The sequence below is a fragment of the Hetaerina americana genome, unplaced genomic scaffold, assembly GCF_022747635.1.
Source record: "Hetaerina americana unplaced genomic scaffold, ioHetAmer1.1.p SCAF_8, whole genome shotgun sequence".
NCBI classification, from domain to species: domain Eukaryota; kingdom Metazoa; phylum Arthropoda; class Insecta; order Odonata; family Calopterygidae; genus Hetaerina; species Hetaerina americana.
In genome coordinates, this window is record NW_027287427.1 from 7,952,273 (window position 1) to 7,971,207 (window position 18,935).

The 18,935-nt window shown below is 38.7% G+C and overlaps 1 protein-coding gene across 1 annotated transcript in view; it reads left to right on the forward strand.

The window, feature by feature from the left end:
• The first annotated feature begins 3,595 nt into the window (after positions 1 to 3,595).
• Positions 3,596 to 18,935, forward strand: part of LOC139697927 (uncharacterized) — a 219,613-nt gene continuing 204,273 nt past the window's right edge. The window contains exons 1-2 of the mRNA XM_071596787.1: positions 3,596 to 3,713; positions 11,960 to 12,044. Coding sequence (XP_071452888.1) covers positions 3,664 to 3,713; positions 11,960 to 12,044 — 135 coding nt within the window. The 5' untranslated portion in view covers positions 3,596 to 3,663. The remainder of the gene's footprint in view (positions 3,714 to 11,959; positions 12,045 to 18,935) is intronic.

An 18,935-nucleotide genomic window follows, 5' to 3' on the forward strand; every position in this document is an offset into this window, starting at 1 on the left:
TTCCACCTGAATGCTGTAGGATTCCCCTGTTTTTTTGTAGATCACAATCGCGTTCGTTTTATCTGCAGCTCGCCACGGATGGGCTCCAAGCATGGTACCTGGGATTTCGGTAAGCCACTTGTCATTTGTCGTGTGGATTCGCAGGGACCAAACCACCGGAGTGAATCAAGATTCATGCCGGAGGCGGGACTCGAACCTAGTGGTTTGGGATAGCAGGTGGGCGTGCCACCCATCAGTCTAGCCCAAGCAATCGAACACGCAACATCGATTAGATTCGAGCATAGGCCGTGTTGAGATATTACGCCGCTTCAGGCTGATTCGGACGGTCTCCTATGCCATTTCGAGTACAATCTTTCATCTTTTCCAGTAACTGTTGCTTTAAAACGTTTCCCTTACATATAAATTACCGTTTTGATGCGGAGAAAATGATTAAACTATGGAAAAACAGTTATGAGAAAGGGGATTAATATCATAAAGTCAAGAATATGATTTTATTCCACGCTCTCACTCTTTGATTGATATTCATTTCAAAAAAATGTCTCAACGTTTTGGAAAGTCACTGTCAAGGAAAAAACGGAGGAGAATAATTGGCCAAGGGAAGAAAGCCAGCTGGTTTACTATTATTTTTCCAGTTGGCCGCATATCATCGCTTTAATGTTGTCCTCACTCACCTGTATTAGCTTCATTATCCAGAACACATCTTTATTTTACTTCTCATTGATTTTTTTTCTTCTCACTCTTCACTCCAATTTTTATTAATTTTCACACCAAGCGTTTGTTTACATGAGATGACCTTCAAATCGTTTGCAAACCACCGTGCTGCGTCTCAAGACGTTACGCCACTCGCTGTGGGGATACTACTACTCGTTTGTGTGATAAAGCAGATCTTATGACAATTGTCAACATTTGTACACTCTGTATGATTTTATATTACCACATATGGCAGGTTTTTCCTCTCGAAACAAATTATCAATGAACGGTAAAAAATGATTTAAGTTAAAAAGAAAACATTTTTCTCTTCATTCCCCATCCACATAATTCAATTCTTTCGTTGTGTTTGGCTAGATATCAGCAAAAACTAGAACTGTCTTCTATCAAAATGTGGTTTCTGACTATTGCGTAATACTAGATTTTGAGAACTATCATACATCGAACTTAATACAAAAACGGCTCATTTGGATGAGGAGTATAATCACAACCTTTGGCTATTTTGGGCTTAAAATATGTTGTATCAAGCCAAAATCATGCATTCGTACTCATAATCATTCGGTTAACTAATGAGCAATGTGATCGCAGAATAGACTGGAGGACACAGGGTCGCACAGCCTCGCTTCGGGCGTGATATTGTCGCGTACTGGAATTTCGTAAGACTAGTGGTCCGGTATGACCTCAACCACCAGGGCACATTACCATTATCAACTCTACTAAAACTTGGAAACCATTCTCATTATAGAATAAGCCTCCATTTGTAGTGGTTCACTCTAATTTATGTAATGAACTGACATGAAATTACTTATATCCGAGCCTTACATGTTATGTAATTTTCTAATACGTCATATATTTGATGTTCAATAATATTAGCCTTTATTAATTTTAAATTTACATACATTTTTAAACATTAGATCTCAACTTGCATTTCCATTTGTCTATGGCCTAAAAAAATAATGCGAGTCTCAATACGATATGATTTACGTACCTGAAACATGCTGGTCCCGTTTCGCACTCTTTGCTAGAAAAAGAGAAGTGCAACGCATTTGCTATGACTTAATTTTAGGATATGAATTTTCTTTTCAGGGATAAATTGAATTTTGAGCAAGGATTTAAAGGCAAAAAGTATTTTCTCTTTTTTGGATGTGAAAATTCATTAGAGTAGTTTGTGGAGGTTAGGACTGCCATTCTGTTATAATTGCGTCTGATTTCGTTAATTTATTTCTGAATTGTACTTACATAGTAAGCGTAATGCCAACGAGTAATTTGAACACAAGCCAGCATTTCACAGTACGTACGCTAGTGCTTCGTAAATGGAAAGTGAGCAGCTGGTGATGAAAGAAATCACGTTGCAAATTAATTTTAATTGGGAACTCGCAACATCAAAATTAACTGTGTGTCAAGGAAAACTTGTGCCATTTAATATTTTTACCTTTTTATAAATAATTAGGTACTTGGAGGATTTTTTTTGCGTTCTCCTATGCTTGAGTTCATTTTATAACTAACCGTAAATTGAAACACTCATCTCACTTAAACTCATTCTAAATATCGGAGAGGGACTTCAAACGGTGGTACATATAATACGGGGTGCATATCACAACCTGAATAACATCAAGGGCAACATTACCGGGATGAATTGAATTAACTTCCTCAGAAACTACGCAGTAAACTTAATATCTTCCATAGGAAAAGCCTGCATGAAATGTGCCTGTAATGAATGTTACAGGCGCCTGTATATCGGAAAGTTTCATTCGTATATTCAGTGATCCTTTGTAATTATGGATAATGAACGCGGAAATGACCGATGGTCGGAATATAAATGGTATTTTTAATCTTTTTTGAAAATGTCCAATAACGTTTCAATAATTTAGGTTTCGATTCTTCATCGTTGGAAAAACGAAAGCGCTCAGAGTTGCGCGTCGAAGTGTCATTTTCCAGAACTAAGATAACCCTTTCTCCCGAGCGATTCTTTCTCACATCGGCGTCCAATCCCTCGCCATGTGTAATCGAATCGGCTCTTTCGGAATCGAGTATCGGAAACTGTTCGGGGACTTGGCGGCGAAGAGTGTTATTTCGTCGAGGTTTCCTTCCCACGTCCTCCCTCCCGGGCTCCACTCAAAGACGACACGCCCCTCCTCCCCCCACAACCCGCGCTCTCCCCCCCCCCCTGCGGGCCGAAATGCCCCCGCAAAATGATGGCAAGGAAGGCGGGAGATGCGGCGGGAGGAGGGGGGAAAGAGGCGCCGTGGCGACGGGCGAAGGATTCCTCGCTGCGAGCCCCCGTGGTTGCGGACCCAAAATGGGGACGGTTAGGATAATTAGATATCGGGGAAATCACGAGCGAAATAGCGGAGCGAGTGGGCGAGAGAGACGCGCGCGGGGAGGACGGAGCGGGAGGGGGGGAGAGGAGGGTCGGCAAGGAGAGTCAGGGGCGTAGTGAGGCGTGGGCGCGTGAGCGCATCCCTTTCCCTTAACCCCTGGTCCCTCCCTCGCCCACTCTCCCGGCCCTCCTCGCCCCCCCCACCCTCACACTCCCCCCCTCATCGATCTACGGGCCAGAGTGAGCGAGTGAGAGAGGGAGGCTGCTGGGGTGGGGGGTCGGAAAAGGGAATACCCCCACCCCCGTCCATCCTCGAATCGCACGCCCCCCCCCACAACTCCGCTTCAGTCGCCCGCTCGCCCTCCCTCCCCCCTTCGCAAAGCCACCCCTGAAGCACACCCTTCCCCGACACACACACCCCCGGCCCCCTCCCCCTTCTCAATCCGAGCGAGACGTGCCCCTTCTCCCAGCCATGCATCTTCCCCCTTTTCCGTCGCGTCGCGCCCCGCCCCTCCTCCACCTCGGGAGGAGCGTAGGCAGCCCCGCACCGCAAACACCCACCGCCGCCCGAGCAGGACAGGACGCTGCGTGGTGGCCCTCCACGCCATGTGCCCCCCGTATCTGTCGCCCGGGCGATGGGGAATTGCCTCTCCGGCTGCTCCAGGAGCGGGATCGACGGGAAGAGGTGGGTGGAAGCCCTCTCCTTTCTCCCTCTCTCTCTTCTTTTCTCCACTTCCTTCTTCTCTCCTTTCTCTCTCGCGTCTGGGCGTGTAGGAGAGCCGCAGGGGGGTTTGCGCGGAGAGTGTGGGTTGGCCGGGTGCGGGGGGCGTTCGCGTGGGCGGGGCGGGGTGGTGCGGCCGGAAAGGGGGTGTCGGCCGCCCCGAGTTGCCTCGCCCTTTCCCGTCTCGTCCCGCGTCTGGCGGCCCCCGCGCTCCCTTGGGCGCGCGGGATGCGGTGGCCCTCCGTGGCTGGACACCGCTGTCGAAGTGGGCGTGTTTGCCCATCCGCTCTCGCGGGGGATCTTATTCATCACGTTACACTCGCATAAATACGCTGGGGCATGGATCGGGTTGCAGTTCGTCCACACTTGCGTGGACAATATGCGTGCGACGGGGGGAGGGTGAAGGGGGGTTGGGACAGTGACGGGTGGGATGCTCGCACTTGCGGATGTGAGGGTGGAACGCGGAGTGGCGCGAGATGGGCACGTTCCGGCGAAGGGGGGAAGAATGGTTGGTTTCAGTTTGACGTGGATATATTATTCGCGGGGGTTCGATCCGTTGTCGTTGCGTGCATGTTGTGGCGCGGGTCCATCGTTATTTTTTTCGGGGAGAATCCGGAGACCGAATTTAGTGGGTCAAATGCTTTTCTCGGGGATTTCCGGGGAATCTTTTATTCGCGGTGGCACGTTCGGGGTTTTCTCGCCTGTTTCTTGTCTAATGGATACCTCTCTTGTTTAAGTGGACTTTTCTGATGGTGGAAGGATACGATCTCAAGTGTGGGCTGTATTGTTTATGGTTGAAGTCATGCAGCAATGAATGTTGGGTTGTACATTTTTCATGTAGCCGTGTTTTACTGAATTGGGACATTTTATTGGGAAGTTCAAAATAATGAGTTCGAGGAATGCACACAGATCATGAGAAATTTATTATCAGTAAAGTGATGTCTTACTTTTGGTTGATGTGCACATAGCTACTAATTATGACCGCTGCTCGATCGTGATAGCGCTTCGTGCATGCTTTTTCTGTTTGTCAAAACCCAATGGCATGGTCATCGTATATTTTCGTACATGCAGTTTTATTAACCATTCCAAGAAAGGTAGTGGCATTTGTATTTAAATTGAGGAAGATATGCGTAAAGGTTTACAATATTTTTATAAAATATGTAGTTGTAAATATTTTCTAGAATCGATGTATAGAACTGTAATGGGGATAACTAATTGTTGTTCTATTTTGTTGCTTATTTACTCAAATAACATCATTTTAAGAAGTGGTGAACGTTGAACTTGCTCCGGCTTTAACATGAGGTCATTGCCATACATGCCTATGTCCAAAATCTCTGTCTAAGAAAATAAATCGTTTTGTATTAAAATAGGTATTCGGCGTATTTTCATGATATTTATTTTGGTAGCACATTATTTTGCACTCACTTGTTGGAGTTGTATCTTAACGGATAGTATGAAACAAAGTAAAATACATGTACAGACTCGAGACGGCGCTAAACCATAATATATCTGTTAAAGTTTTATTCCCGCATCGATCTATCTAGCGCTTGAGTTTGCAAAGTTTTAACTGCCTTTGTGTTGGCCTCTAGCCAAGGCATCATTTTTTGTTGCCAAACCTAGTGTTGAATAATCGATAAGCAGTCCGTTTTTATCAACGAAAAAATGCCGTATTCTGCGTAATACCATCTAAGTGCGACTTTTACCGTTTATTTACGCTCTTAGATTGCCATCTCGGTACCAGTAATAAGACCCTCCTATTTACACAGGAAGATACGAAATTTTGTCCTTGTCCCGTAAATTTATTGTCCTTAGACAGCGGAATATGTGAATATAAATATTTCAGGTTTAAAAACTGTAATTATGATGATGGTATTAAATTATGATTTCATTATCAACAAAAATTTATTGAAAAAATAAAAATTAAAAAGATTATTCATGGAATAGTAACAGCTTCTTGTTTATTAAAGAATTAATTATGTACTTAAAAGCTTGTGAAAGACCTGAGAGAAAGTAAAAATGAAACTAAAGGATGGTAGGAAAATATTTTCTAAAACATTTCGCTCGATACACAAGGAAAGCCTTTCCATATCCTTATGCATTGATAACAAGACGAGTACATTTGTTTTGAAAACATGATTTGATAAATCAATGTCCTGGAATGACGGGAAAAACTGTAGTTGGATTTCGCAAGTACTTGATTGGTTAGATATTCATTATGTTTGTGCCTGGACGATATAAATTGAATAGAATATAAAGATGAAACCAAAACTGGCAAACGTTTCCGGATCTCAGATTTTTTGCGGTGACGTGAAAAGTCAAGCGTTTCATTCATGTGGTTAGTTTTTGGCCACTGGCGTTAAGTCCTCAAGTCCAATGCAAAAGCGTACCATTTTACTCGACGATAAAAGGATATCACCAAATGAACCGATGTCTGCAGGCCTAAATGAGATGATTGGGCTCTCCAGAGTGGATTTATGTAGATGGTTTTACAAAACTAAATACATGTGTTCAATTTTCACTTTGAAAATTTTAAATACCGAATATTTATTTCGAGGCACAGATTTAGTGAATTAGCTAACAACTAAAACCTCGCGCTTTGCAGTGCAGAATTTTCATTTCTGTAAATAGCAGTTGCTTATACTTTAGGAAGGTACTATATCCTATGCGGATAAAAAAATTTTTTACTAAGAATTCAATATTTGTTTTAGAACTCCAACCAACGATCTCATTAATGTTTTACTTTTAGATTATATTTAAATTAAAAAAATATATATATATGTATATATATATATATATATATATATATATATATATATATATATATATATATATATATATTCTTCATTTTGTTCGTGATGCAGGACGGGACCGGAAGACACATGAAGTATGTCAGTTATCCGTAAAAGGGTCTTAAATTAACAATAGAAATTGTTGGAGAATTTTATTTTAATCGTTTACGGTAAAAAATTCCAGCAATGAAGATTTATTTTTTAATCTTGGAGAGAATTGTGGTTTTGGATTAATATTTCCGTATTGAACTGGTTTTAGCTTTTAGTCACGATGATTTTTCGTCTGCAAACAAGACATCATAAATTACCGAAGAATAAAGTAAAACGGATTGCTACAGTTTATTCTAAATCCTTAATTTGCTTCTTGCTTTGACTTTGCGTCGATTTCAATTCTTGTAAGAGTAGGAAACATTTCATTTCAAGTGTATACGTTTTTATTTTGCCTGTTCTCCAATTGCTTTGTTGGATAAACGAATAAATTCTTTCTCATATCATTTTAACTTGTTTGCAATTAAGTCTTTCCGAATGCAGTCTATTTTTGATGTATTTTTAGCATAGGTCGTATCAACACCCCGCAAGCCGCCGCAAGGGCATATTAGATCACCACCAATAAAATCTAACATTCATAACATATAACATTGATATGACAGAGAGAAATAAAAATGGCAGTGAAAACCTTACTAAAATTAGAATGCAGAATTTTCCAACTTAAATGGTCATATTTTGATAATTTATGAATATGAAAAATATAAATTTTCTGACTTAAATTGGCATATTTGTTAATTTTAATGACAAGATGGTAAACTTTTTTGAGAAAAATATTATGCTACCTGTTTCTATTCGGCTTCACAAGAGTCCTACCAATTACTGTAATCATTTTGTTAGATTAGTAGTTTTTCCGAGAGAAGGTTATGGAATGAGTCACTGTACCTTTGGCAATATATCAATTAGGAAAATCATATTCGGTGTATAATTTTGTCAAAATGTGATCATTATCAATTAGATTGGAAGATTTCTAGTTCGTTTCATTGGCGTTGCTTTGAATGAGGCGGGGCATCCTTTTGGAGGCGATTTGTACGTGGTGCTTGCCTCCTTTAGCACCAAAGGCTTGCTCTTAAAGAGGAACGAGTGATCTCCTCCCTTTTGGTTGAAAGCCCTCTTGGAATGGGAGGAATCCAACCCTCGTGGCATTCTAGAGGGAGATTTTGTTGAATCTGGCACTATCCCAAGACCTTTCTCGTATTGGACCTCCGTGATACTATGTGAAGTAGTGGGTTGTTCCTTCGGTTGCACGAGAGCTCTATTTCACCCTCTGTTGTCACTGAGTATATATCCCTCGTGGCCGCAAATGCTTTTGAGTAAAAGCGCACCGTAAATTTTAAGACGGCATAAACTTTTGGGCGTAGTTATGCAAGCATTTTGTATTTTTTTCTTGGATGTTCCTGGATTCCCGTCCGAATTCCATTTCGCGAGAGGGATGACAAATGGCTAATTTTAAGGTATGAGCGCTGATATTAAGCGTTGGATGATCACTCTTCGGTTTTAATTTCCATTTTAATTATTATTCCCATTTTAAAATTTAAATGTGTGTTATTATATCTCGATTGTAAAGGCAGAACTACACCTTCAGTTTTTCAGTTTCACGATTTCAGTTTTTCGACTGTGTTAGCAAAATATGCCGCAGCACGTCGAAATTCGAGAAACTAATCCCTAAGAAGCCCAAAATAATGTCATATATTTTCTTAACTGCTTGATTATTTCATTAATTGTTTATTAAAACACTAGAAATGAACTAATAGTATTATCTGAGATTTTTTATCTACCAATATTATTTCTCTCTGTGGATTCAATTAAAAAAAAAATCATTAATTATTGGAAGATTTTTCTACGCGTTTAGCAATGAAGTTATTTTTTGTTTCAGCAATTTGAGAATGGTTAATAGTACTTTTAATCGGACAATGGGATTGTTCAGAAACTGTGAATCTCTTCGATGTCACTAGTCTGTTTTACATACGTATTTATCCCCGGACGCCCCGAGATCGATGACGGGATAATTGTTAACTTTTTATCCGCCCTTTTTTGCTCTGTGGGTGGCATTTTGTTTATCTTGGTATTGTACTTGTGAAAAAGGGGAATGTATCTACGGAACACATCCATTCCAAATATGCCAAAGTGATAACCAATGAATGCCAAGATGTCCTAATGCTGATGTGACATCGGATAGAGATTATAAAAATATCAAATGATCCCAATAGGAAGACGCTTTTCTCAAGTTAGAAAATTTAGCGAATAGACGGCGAATGATGAATAGAGAAGGCGACTTAGGCTTAATGGCGATCAGTAGTCGAACAAATGCGTAAATCAGGTGAAAAAACCAAGGGGAATACTTGGAAAATGTAATGTTTTATCTGAAAATACGTGGAACGATATCCCAAACTAAAACTATCTTCATTTTCTGTACCACGCTAGTCTTTATTACGGAAACGGACAGGTGTCATGCAATATTAACGAGGTGGGATCCGAACGCGGTGCCATATGGGTTGGCCAACCCCGGTTCTACTTACATTAGACTTGACATTAAGCGAGTCGGGCCGTCATGAGGGGGAAAACAGTTTGCCGTGAGGTAAATGAAGAACTTCCCCATTTTATAATGATTTTTCGTGCGTTGAAATGGAAAGAAAAATTGATATCTGCATTTTATCGAAGTCAAATCTTCTAAATACTAGATTGTTTTACCGTTTTATAGTTGCAGAACTATGATATTTCGTTGGTATTTTTGGCAGTGCATCTGGAGTGAAATAAATTACACCTTCATGTGAATGGTATTGCTATCTCATCGCTTGCTTTTGTTTTATTATTGCTGCTAATTTAGCTAAACTTGTATCATTATTCAATATTGCGTAGACTATCCTACTTACTCTAATTACTACGTCGATAATTGTACTACTAACATGAATGGTATGAAACGGAATGATTATTTCGACCACGGGTATTGTTTCACCCATAAAATTGAAACTCAGTATAGGGAACGTAGGGCAGCTTAGCCTAATGTACAAGTTTTATTAATTTAGAATATTAATAAGAAAATATAATTTACGTTTCATTGGGACTCATTTATTTTCAAATATAAAGCATCAGCAGAGAAATAAAAATTCTTCTAAAGAATTTTATCTTTAAAAAATGTATCCGCATTCCTTGTTGATTGTGCTAAAATTCACTTTTAAACATAATGAAAAAAGCTTTGTGACTTCGTCTCACCAGTCTAAAAGTAAGCATCCCTGCCCTGTTGAAGTTATATCTAAATTTTGAAGCGTGGTAAATGGATGACATGAAAGAGCGACTGAGTTTATATTGTTATTAAAATGAAACTCAAAAGTCTGAAATAAACTGATGAAGTCTGTGGTTCCTCTGCCCTAATTAATGCACTTGGAAGTGCATTAATGATTTTTAACTTTCATCGATGCTGAAGCTTTTTCCTGAATCATGTTCATGACACAGACAGATGATTAAATAATATTTTCAGTTCCCTTGTGAATTTGAAAAATAATAAAATTTTATGTAACCATACTTCATCTACATTATTAAGATTTATGTCTTATAAAATATGAGAATGGAGCCGTTTTCGCCCACGCAGATTTTCGACATACTTTAATGGCATTACGCTATCGTAATGAAAATATTTATGAATGAGGGATCATGCAGGGACATGGAGAGATGGAACAGTGGATTAGGTATTACCCCTCAAAACACCTATTCCATTAAGCTCCAGAATTACTCTACCGGGTACGGGATTAGAAAGATGCTGAAGATATCAAAAGGGGTGCTTAATTTGATGCATGCTCATATCTTTGCAGACCGCACTAAGCTCTCGCTTGCAATGGTCGATGATTTGCGGTTTATTTCACAGAACACATTGAAAACCGAAAGTAAATTCTATTAAAGCTTTCAATAACGTCGATAATTGATTTTGTTTTCGGAAAGCCTACCTGGTATTGTAAAATTTTACTCATCAGAAGTGGAATTCAAGGAATCCTGAAATGGAATAGGTATTTAGTTAGTAAAACAGAGTTTTGATTTTGACTCAGCAAAATTATAAATGAAAATAAATTGTACCCCAGCAGGCTTAAATAATACTTGTTTGAGATTTACTACTTTCAGTGGACCTATTTTTCGTTCAGGGAACTACGGAGATTATTTGGTTTTTTGCGTTTGGCGGATAAATAGTTGCTCGACGTGGTAAAATATTTTGTTCAGAGGGCACATAGTTGAAGAATGTGCTTTTAGTCTATGCGCTTCATACTTTCCCTGCATGCCATATGGTTTGCCACTTTGTCTCCATTTTATTTTTGCGAGGTTAGGAATCCTGCCGGAAAGACATTTCAGCTTGTCAGGTAATCCGAACTTTCGTTTCCAACTTTCACGTTTCCGCCATTTCTCAGCGATCTGTCGATACGATACTGTGAATTTGCATACATATAATAATGCTAGATCGGAATATTTAGCCATAAGTGAACCATATTATGCCTCCAACTAGGTTACGTGCTAATTTATATGAGCGAGGAAAGGTATAATACCCTTCTGTATGTCATTTTAGTGCACTCGCAAATGGAATTCAGATGCTATTTCACTGTATGAGTCAAAGAGGGGCGTGTTTCAAAATGACAATGTTTTGAAATGATGCTAGATGCTGCCCGCTCTAGGCAATCGGATCACGATCAAACCCGTGGAATTTTTCAATGTTACGGCTGCTACTTTAGACCCTTGTATGCCTTGGCGTTTTTCACCTCTCGAGGAGACATGACTACCATGATTTTCCAACTTCAATTCTCGAGTAGAATTTTATCCATTGGCAAATAATATTTTACGTTGATATAAGGACAAGCGTGCTTTTAAATAGGGATAATTTGGGTGAATTTTCAACTGAGTTACTTCCACAATAAATACTCGTTTGGTATTTTCCCTCTTCAGCTCTTTACCTTTAAAGAAATTCTCTTTTCTTCCGGGTAATATTGCATTTTTATGTCTCATAAATAATTTAACTCGAAATTTCCTTAATTTCTTAGCGTTGTTCTCTCCAATAGATTTCCAATGAATTACTTAGGTAATTCAAACAATTATTTCAACTTGGCGTTCAAGGTTTTAAACTTAAAATGCACATCCAAAATCCCATGTTTCGAATTTTTATTGGAGGGTCAAGAATCTGGTCATCATGTCTATTAATATGATATTCCATGAAAGTATAAGGAAACAATAGTGTTTGGGCATAAGTTATGTAAAAGATGCAGCCGTACCTCTAAATATATTCTTCTGGATCCTGTCCGGTCGTCGCGGATGTCTCTACGGACGCGCAGTCAATAGAAGATGGTGCGTGGATGATGTGGAGCCCTAGTGTTAATTGTCTCTCTCGTTGTGTCTTTGCAGTTGTGCGGACGCCATGGTGCAGGTGCAGCACTCGGGGAGAGGGGGATGCTTGTCGGAGATGACGGTCAAGGAGGCGGAGGAGGAGGTGAGTCCACCCGAGTCCCGTTCGCCGCTATCCCACAACCCCTTGGCGGGAGAATTACACAAAAATGTATCGGACCCCAGAAAAAAAAGAAATGGCAATTATTGAAATCGAGCCTACTGTTTCATGAGTTGTGAAAATATAAACTTTGTAAGTTCCACTGAATTGTATTTATAACGACCGATTTCGTCAAAGAGTCGAACTCATCAGTTCAATCGGTCAGGTTCTGATGACTTCGCATGCTTGAAGAAACCGATCGTCGTTAATAATTCATTGAAACTTACGAAGTTTATATATTTTCTTACAACTCATCATGAAGTTCCATAAAGTTAAGCTGAAAACCATAGAATTCTTACATTTTATTTTGAAACGACTGTTTTATAAAGAGATATTTTCCCATTGCATGTAGAGCGCGCTATGTATATCTAGAAAATGCCAAATTTTTCAAATATGTCAACGGGAACACTGACATGGTACCCGGGGCAAAAGTTATCGCTGTCCACTGAGGGTGTACGAATAGGAAGGGAGCATTGCTGCCAGGCCATCGGCCAATGGATGCGTCCGGGCTTCAAACGTTTCATTGACAGCAAAGTGAGCAAAACTTTTGATATTTTAAGCAATGTTTAAAGGGAAGATAGAGGCAATTTTTATCATAGGATAGTTGGATATCATAGCTTAAAATCACGGAATAGCTGCTGTTGGTTGTAACTAATGTAAAAATAATTAACGTATTAAATAATATGGCCAAATTAACTCATGAGAATTGTATCAAAATGAGTGGTAATTTATGAGTGACTAAATATATTTTACTTTAGAGTAGTTTGTAACTTTATCTTCACGATCTGTTGATTTAAATGTTTAATTACACAGAATGAACTGAAGGAAGTGTGAAAATTGGTTCATTATAACGCATTGAGTCAAAATGTGCACAAGATGACGAAACTTCTACTTACCTGGTCTCTTGGACATTAGCTATGGTAAATTATTTATCATTATTTAAATGTGATGAATTTCACTTGTCATTTGCGTATTTTTTCAGCAATATCTGCGTCACACCATGCATATTTGTCTTTGAGGGTTGCGTGTAGTCTAGGATACACGCGAGAGAGTACATTATTTCACTTCGAAAGTTCAGTCAAACCTTGTTATCTACGAATACATACAACGTGTAGTCCGATATGAATCATAAGTCAGAAATAAATTGTTATAAAATCACATCTAACCCTAGAAGAAGCAATATATGATGGTGCTCACTCTATATCATTGCGTTAAATGTGTTGAATAAAACTGCTGCCACATGATGCAAAGACGTAGTACATCAACTTTCTACGACTATTAGGTATGGACAAGAGGTAAATTTGCTGCAACCAACTTGAATTCAAATAGGAATAATTGTCGTCGAAACAGTGTCATCCTAGCAATATAATAATTCTTGCCTGTAGACATCTTACTTCAAGTCTTTCGTTTTTCTCCTTGTTACTTGTAATATCAGTAGTTGAAATTAATTTCAGTAGTCTCGTGCAATAAGTGCGAGAAGAGAATACGAGAGATAGTACGAGAAGAGTTCAATAAGAAAAAGCATCAGGATAAGCAGGTTTATATGGTCCAGAATGTTAATAAATCAGCGTATAGTTTTATGACTCAATAGTTCTTGTTCACAGACTTTTGAATCAGAATTGTTCGTTTGATGAGCGGTGATCAATGCCGGTTATGCTGTCGCTAAGTTATTTTTTTTAGAAACAAAGATAAAGAAACTAATCGACAGGACTATTCGTCGGAGTTAATTTTCATACGTTGTTGGATGACGTTTCGTGTCCCCCTGATACACGAAACGGCCATTTGTTAGAAAGTGATTGCCGTCCGTACGATGGCTAAGGCTCGGCTTTAATGTCAATTAATCAATATTTTATTTATTCCGCCAAATTAAAGATCGACGTTGAACCCCGCCTTTTTCCACCATAACGCAGAATACGGAAGCTTCGGAATGCATTTCCGCGGCAGCAGGTTCCCTTAAGGGTAGTGCACAAAGGAAACGGCGCCGTGACACGTAGGCCCTCGTTAGCGTGCAGAGTTGGCAATTAGACTGCAGAGCCTCTTCTCCGGACTCGTTCGAGGCGCTCGGATTATCGGGCGAATCCAATGCGTCTTTTCCCGAGGGCGGAACAATGCGAGTATCACACGGAGGGGGCCCAGAGGTGGGCTTTTTTGTTTTTTTTTTACTCCTGTGAGGTTTTTTTCTCCCGCTCTACTTCCACTCCTGAGATTTCTTTCATCCCGTGGAAGATAGAGATGGAGACGGAGGCTTGCATTCCCGATCCAGTGTTAACAACCAGATTTTAAAAAGGTAATTAGACCTGGAGAAAACGCCATATTTGTCATAGTGTTTTTAACCGTCCGAAGATTTTAGAAATACATAAAAAAAACGGGAAGAGAAACGAAAAAAAATCATGGACATTCTGCCGAATGTTTTAACGAAAATTAATGCACTAATAATTTGTTTTTCTCCGAGACTATCAATAAAATGCGGAGTTTTAATTACTTTTTACTTATATTCATACAGTCCTCCCAATCAAAAGATCATATTTCAGTTTTAAATTGTATGGGGAACGACGGAGATTAGCCCTGAATTTTATTTTGTATCGAATTTGCATGAACAGGAACTCCGCGAAGATGTAATACACTTGCAAAGTATAAATAGAAGCTTCCATGAACCATTGCTCGGTCTGATGGGACCCGGTTGTCAAATCTATCGCATTTGAACCTAGATGAAAATAAAAAGAAATCTATCTCGAGTGTCTATATGAGATGCTTTGCGCCTCCAGCTGTAAGTAAAAAATTAAGTAAAAATTTGACTTTCAGAGGTTATAATAAAAGCAGGGATTGGGCAAAAAGAGAGCGGAAATAAAGTTTTTGCTTGGTTTTTAAACGACCCTGTTTAAATGCGTAACACGCGAGTGCTATTAAAAAGGCTAATTAGAGAAAATATATCGTAGGCGCTGGGATACAGAAGCGTATTTAATAATTGTTCACTTTCGAGACTCTTTCAATGTAATCTTATTTTCATATTTGGTCAAAAGTCCTAGTTACGCTTTTACAATATCAAAAAATAAGCTATATATATATATATATATATATACACGTGTATATATTAATTAGAATGGAAGTGTTGAACATTTTGGGTCTAATATTGTTAAGATTTGATGAATAAAACTGAATTATTCTAGACACTGAGCGTTGATTTACACGGTAGAGATAGAAGTGAAACTCGACCATTTTTAATTTGCCCCAGGCGTGTTAAACCTCTAATGGAATTCAAAATAAATTAATTATATTTGCATAGCTTCCTTTCAATTTCTTCCTTCTAAGGAATTTTGGAGCAGTGATTTGGGTATAAAATATGCATAATGCTTCGAAAATGTATCGTACGTGATTCACTGTCGATAATATACGGAAAAAAGTGTGACATCACCCGAGTTATAAAGAGTTTTCAGTCGGAGTCTAGGCATAGAAAGAGGCTTGTTGCTTTGATGAATTCAAAATAGGGCTTTGCCATGTGTGGTTTTTTTTAATCGAGCATACTCTGGAATTTTATTTCGCAGTACCTTTTGAAGTGGTATATTTTTTAATGTTGTTCCGATGATGGAATTCCCATTTTCCCGGTGAATTTTTTCGTCTCTCTCGTGAGAACGAGGATAGGGAAACAATGGTTTCAAAGCTCAGAATGATATGAAAAATAAATCATTTTGTTTGAATCAGCAGCTTTCTCGACTCAGACGACCAAATCTTAATGAGGTCAACCGCTGTTTTTGAACTCACTGGAATGCCGAATTCTCGTGAGCTTTCCGAGGCAATGCTCACGACGTTTTTTTTTCTTTTACCTGGGCTTGTTTTTTTATACATCCCTGGGTTGTGCCTTCATTCAGCTTAAGGTACAAAGCATCTCAGATAGACACTCAGATTTCTTTTTATTTGCGTCTATTCTAGGTTCAAATGCGATATATTTGAAAACCGGGTCCTATCAGAATGAGTAATGGCCCATGGAAGCTTCTATTTACACAATGCAAGTGTAGATTTCTTGTTACGATGAGCCTGTGAAGATGAATGAAAATATGTCAGTTTTCCAATAAGATGTATTGAAATTTGTTTCTTTCAAATGCATGTACCTGATATCAAATCACATGCATGGCTAATTTTGGCTCCCGCTTGTTATTAATAAAGATAAGGGTCAATTCGTTCTAAGGAAACATCATTTCAGTTTAATAAAATTAAGAATACAAAGTATCTTTCCACTGTCCTTTATTTGCGTACAACCGGTTTCAACGCTCAAGCGTCATCATCAGGTACCATTACCGTTACATCAGCTCGTAAAAATTATAGTCTTGTCAATTTTTCGTTCTCTTTCTAACGGAAACTATGCGCGTTTAATTTCATTAAAGAGGAACAGCAAGTGATAAAGAGTTTTCGAAACTATTCACTTTTATTACACACTCCAATTTTTTTAGGTCGACTTAATTAAAATTTCCTTATCCATTAGGAACACCCGTGCCTCAAAACTTTCCAATCTGAGCTGAATCCATTAATGCAGTGGTCTTGTATCGTTTTAATTCATGTGTTTTAGTTGATGCGTATTGAAAAGTTTTTAAATTTTATGTTGAAAAATTTCGCCTAAGTTTTAATAACTCCAAACGTCCACTCCTCTGATAAGTTGGTGCCGCGTTAAACATAACTTACTCTTACGCAAATTCTTTTTTTTTATCATTATGTAACTTTTCGGATAACCCCTTGGAGCAAGTTGTATAATAGTAACAAGTTCCCACACTTGGTTAAACGTAAACATAACAGTTTCAGGTTTAACTTTGTGGAATTCCTTCATGACGAAGATAAAAGAGAAACTTATACCTTTCCACAATAAAGATTTAATGTTTCAAAATTATGAAATATTAAATCCTTATTGTGGAAGTGTAAAGTTTCTTTTTTGCTCGCATCTTGGTCAAACATGATAGATTTAAAATCGTAAAATTTGAATGTGGAGGGCGTGTTGATCTGTGGCTTAGAATTTTATTTCTTAAGAATTTCAAAACTCAGAAGTTATATTTTCTTCCAGTCCCTACTGTTGGGACATCGATATTCGATTCAACGTGGAGGAATGAAACTCATTCTTCGCCTTGGGTGCCTGTTCAAATGCTACGATTATTGTTGGGCGTAGGCATTTCGGAGAGTTTCGCTGATGATGAGGCGGTTTTCATAGTTTAGTGCATGCGGAGATTTTTGCACATCCTTCCCTTCTCGTTGCAGCGCGCCTCTTCTCCGTACCCTCGCTCCAATTGGGAAAAAAATAGTCGAGCCTCACAATGTTCCACACGGAGCCAACCTAGGAAGCTACTTCAGCGTGGAAAAGTTTCATCGCAAAAAAGGTTTTGAAACAAATAAAGTTAGAGCACCCATTGGAAAGTAATTTAAAACCAGGGCAGCAAGTAAGTTGAGATATCGAGTGACTGCTTTCTGCCCTTTTTTTATTCAGTCTGCGCCAGGATAAGAATACCTACTCAAGTAGTTGGAAATCATATTCAACATTGTCCTCCGTTCATTTAAGTGAAATATTATGCATTACGTAAAAAGTATGAGGTGTTAAATTATACAAAATAGTGATATAATTTTTAGTTTACATTATAAAAGTGAAATTGTTGAGGCATGCGTGGGAAAGTAACACACAGGAAAATCTCGATATCTATATCATTACATTTCTACGTCGTCTTCTTTGAAAGTTGTAAAAACGAGTGAGGTTGAGAGATCACTTTTACAATGTTGCCATAGATGTGGTGCGGTGGTGGGAGGGGCATTGCTCCGTCGCGACCCCTTTTCCATCCACCAGCCGGGCGTTGATACAAGCATTGTACGCCCTGCAATAGATTTAAAAGGTATCAGTGAGGACAAGAAATTGGGGTAAGAAGTTTAAAAAGCATATATTGCATATAATGCATTCCGAGAAGGCTCACCTGTAGTGGCTTTTCGTGTGAAGATAAATGAAAGAGCTTCTGAAATAGCAGACGCACACCCTGACCACAGGTAAAATGGTTAGGTAGAGACAGGAATGACGGGCGAATTGATAACTTTCGAGCTCAGCACTTTCATCCGATAAATTATCACAAAGCGTGCTATTTAAACGGATGCATTTTTATTTAAATGGTCCCTTGCAGACGACTGCATTTTTGCTTCTTATTTTTCCCTATAAAATAAATATTATTTTACATAATTGAGTTTCGAATACAACTTTAGCTTCATGTCCCTCCCTCTTCTTATAGCCAAGTTCACAATTTAACGGACAGTGGTCCTCTCTCTTCTTGTCGTGTTCACAATTATATCACTGGAATTTTGAATTCGAGGAATTAATTGGTTTTGTGGTGGTTCAAAATGAGACTTAGTGAATTTCGTTTATGACAGAAAAAGGAAAAATTCTTAACAATAAACCTTTTTGACATATTGTGCATGTAACGCTTTTCACTATTTATTATTTACTTACTATCATTAGGAGATACTTCTAATGATACTTATTTATCGACGCTTTGAATGATTTCAACATGATAAGCATGGCTAAAAAAACTAAAATAGAAAATGACACCGATGAAATAAATGTTAAAGTGTTAAAAACCCCAAAATGTTATAATTATTAATGATCGATGAAGCCACGCAAATGATGATCTCCGACCAAGAAAAATCTGGGTTAGTAATGAAAAATCAAAGTAGGAATGAAATTAGTGTTGAGACTAAGGCACTAGCTAAAAACGCTCGTTCCATCGCGACGGTTCATAACAATCCTTATTCCAGCGCGGATTTGATCTTTCTATTGTGAGTGGACCGTTATCATATGTTAGTATCATGGAAATATTATTTGGT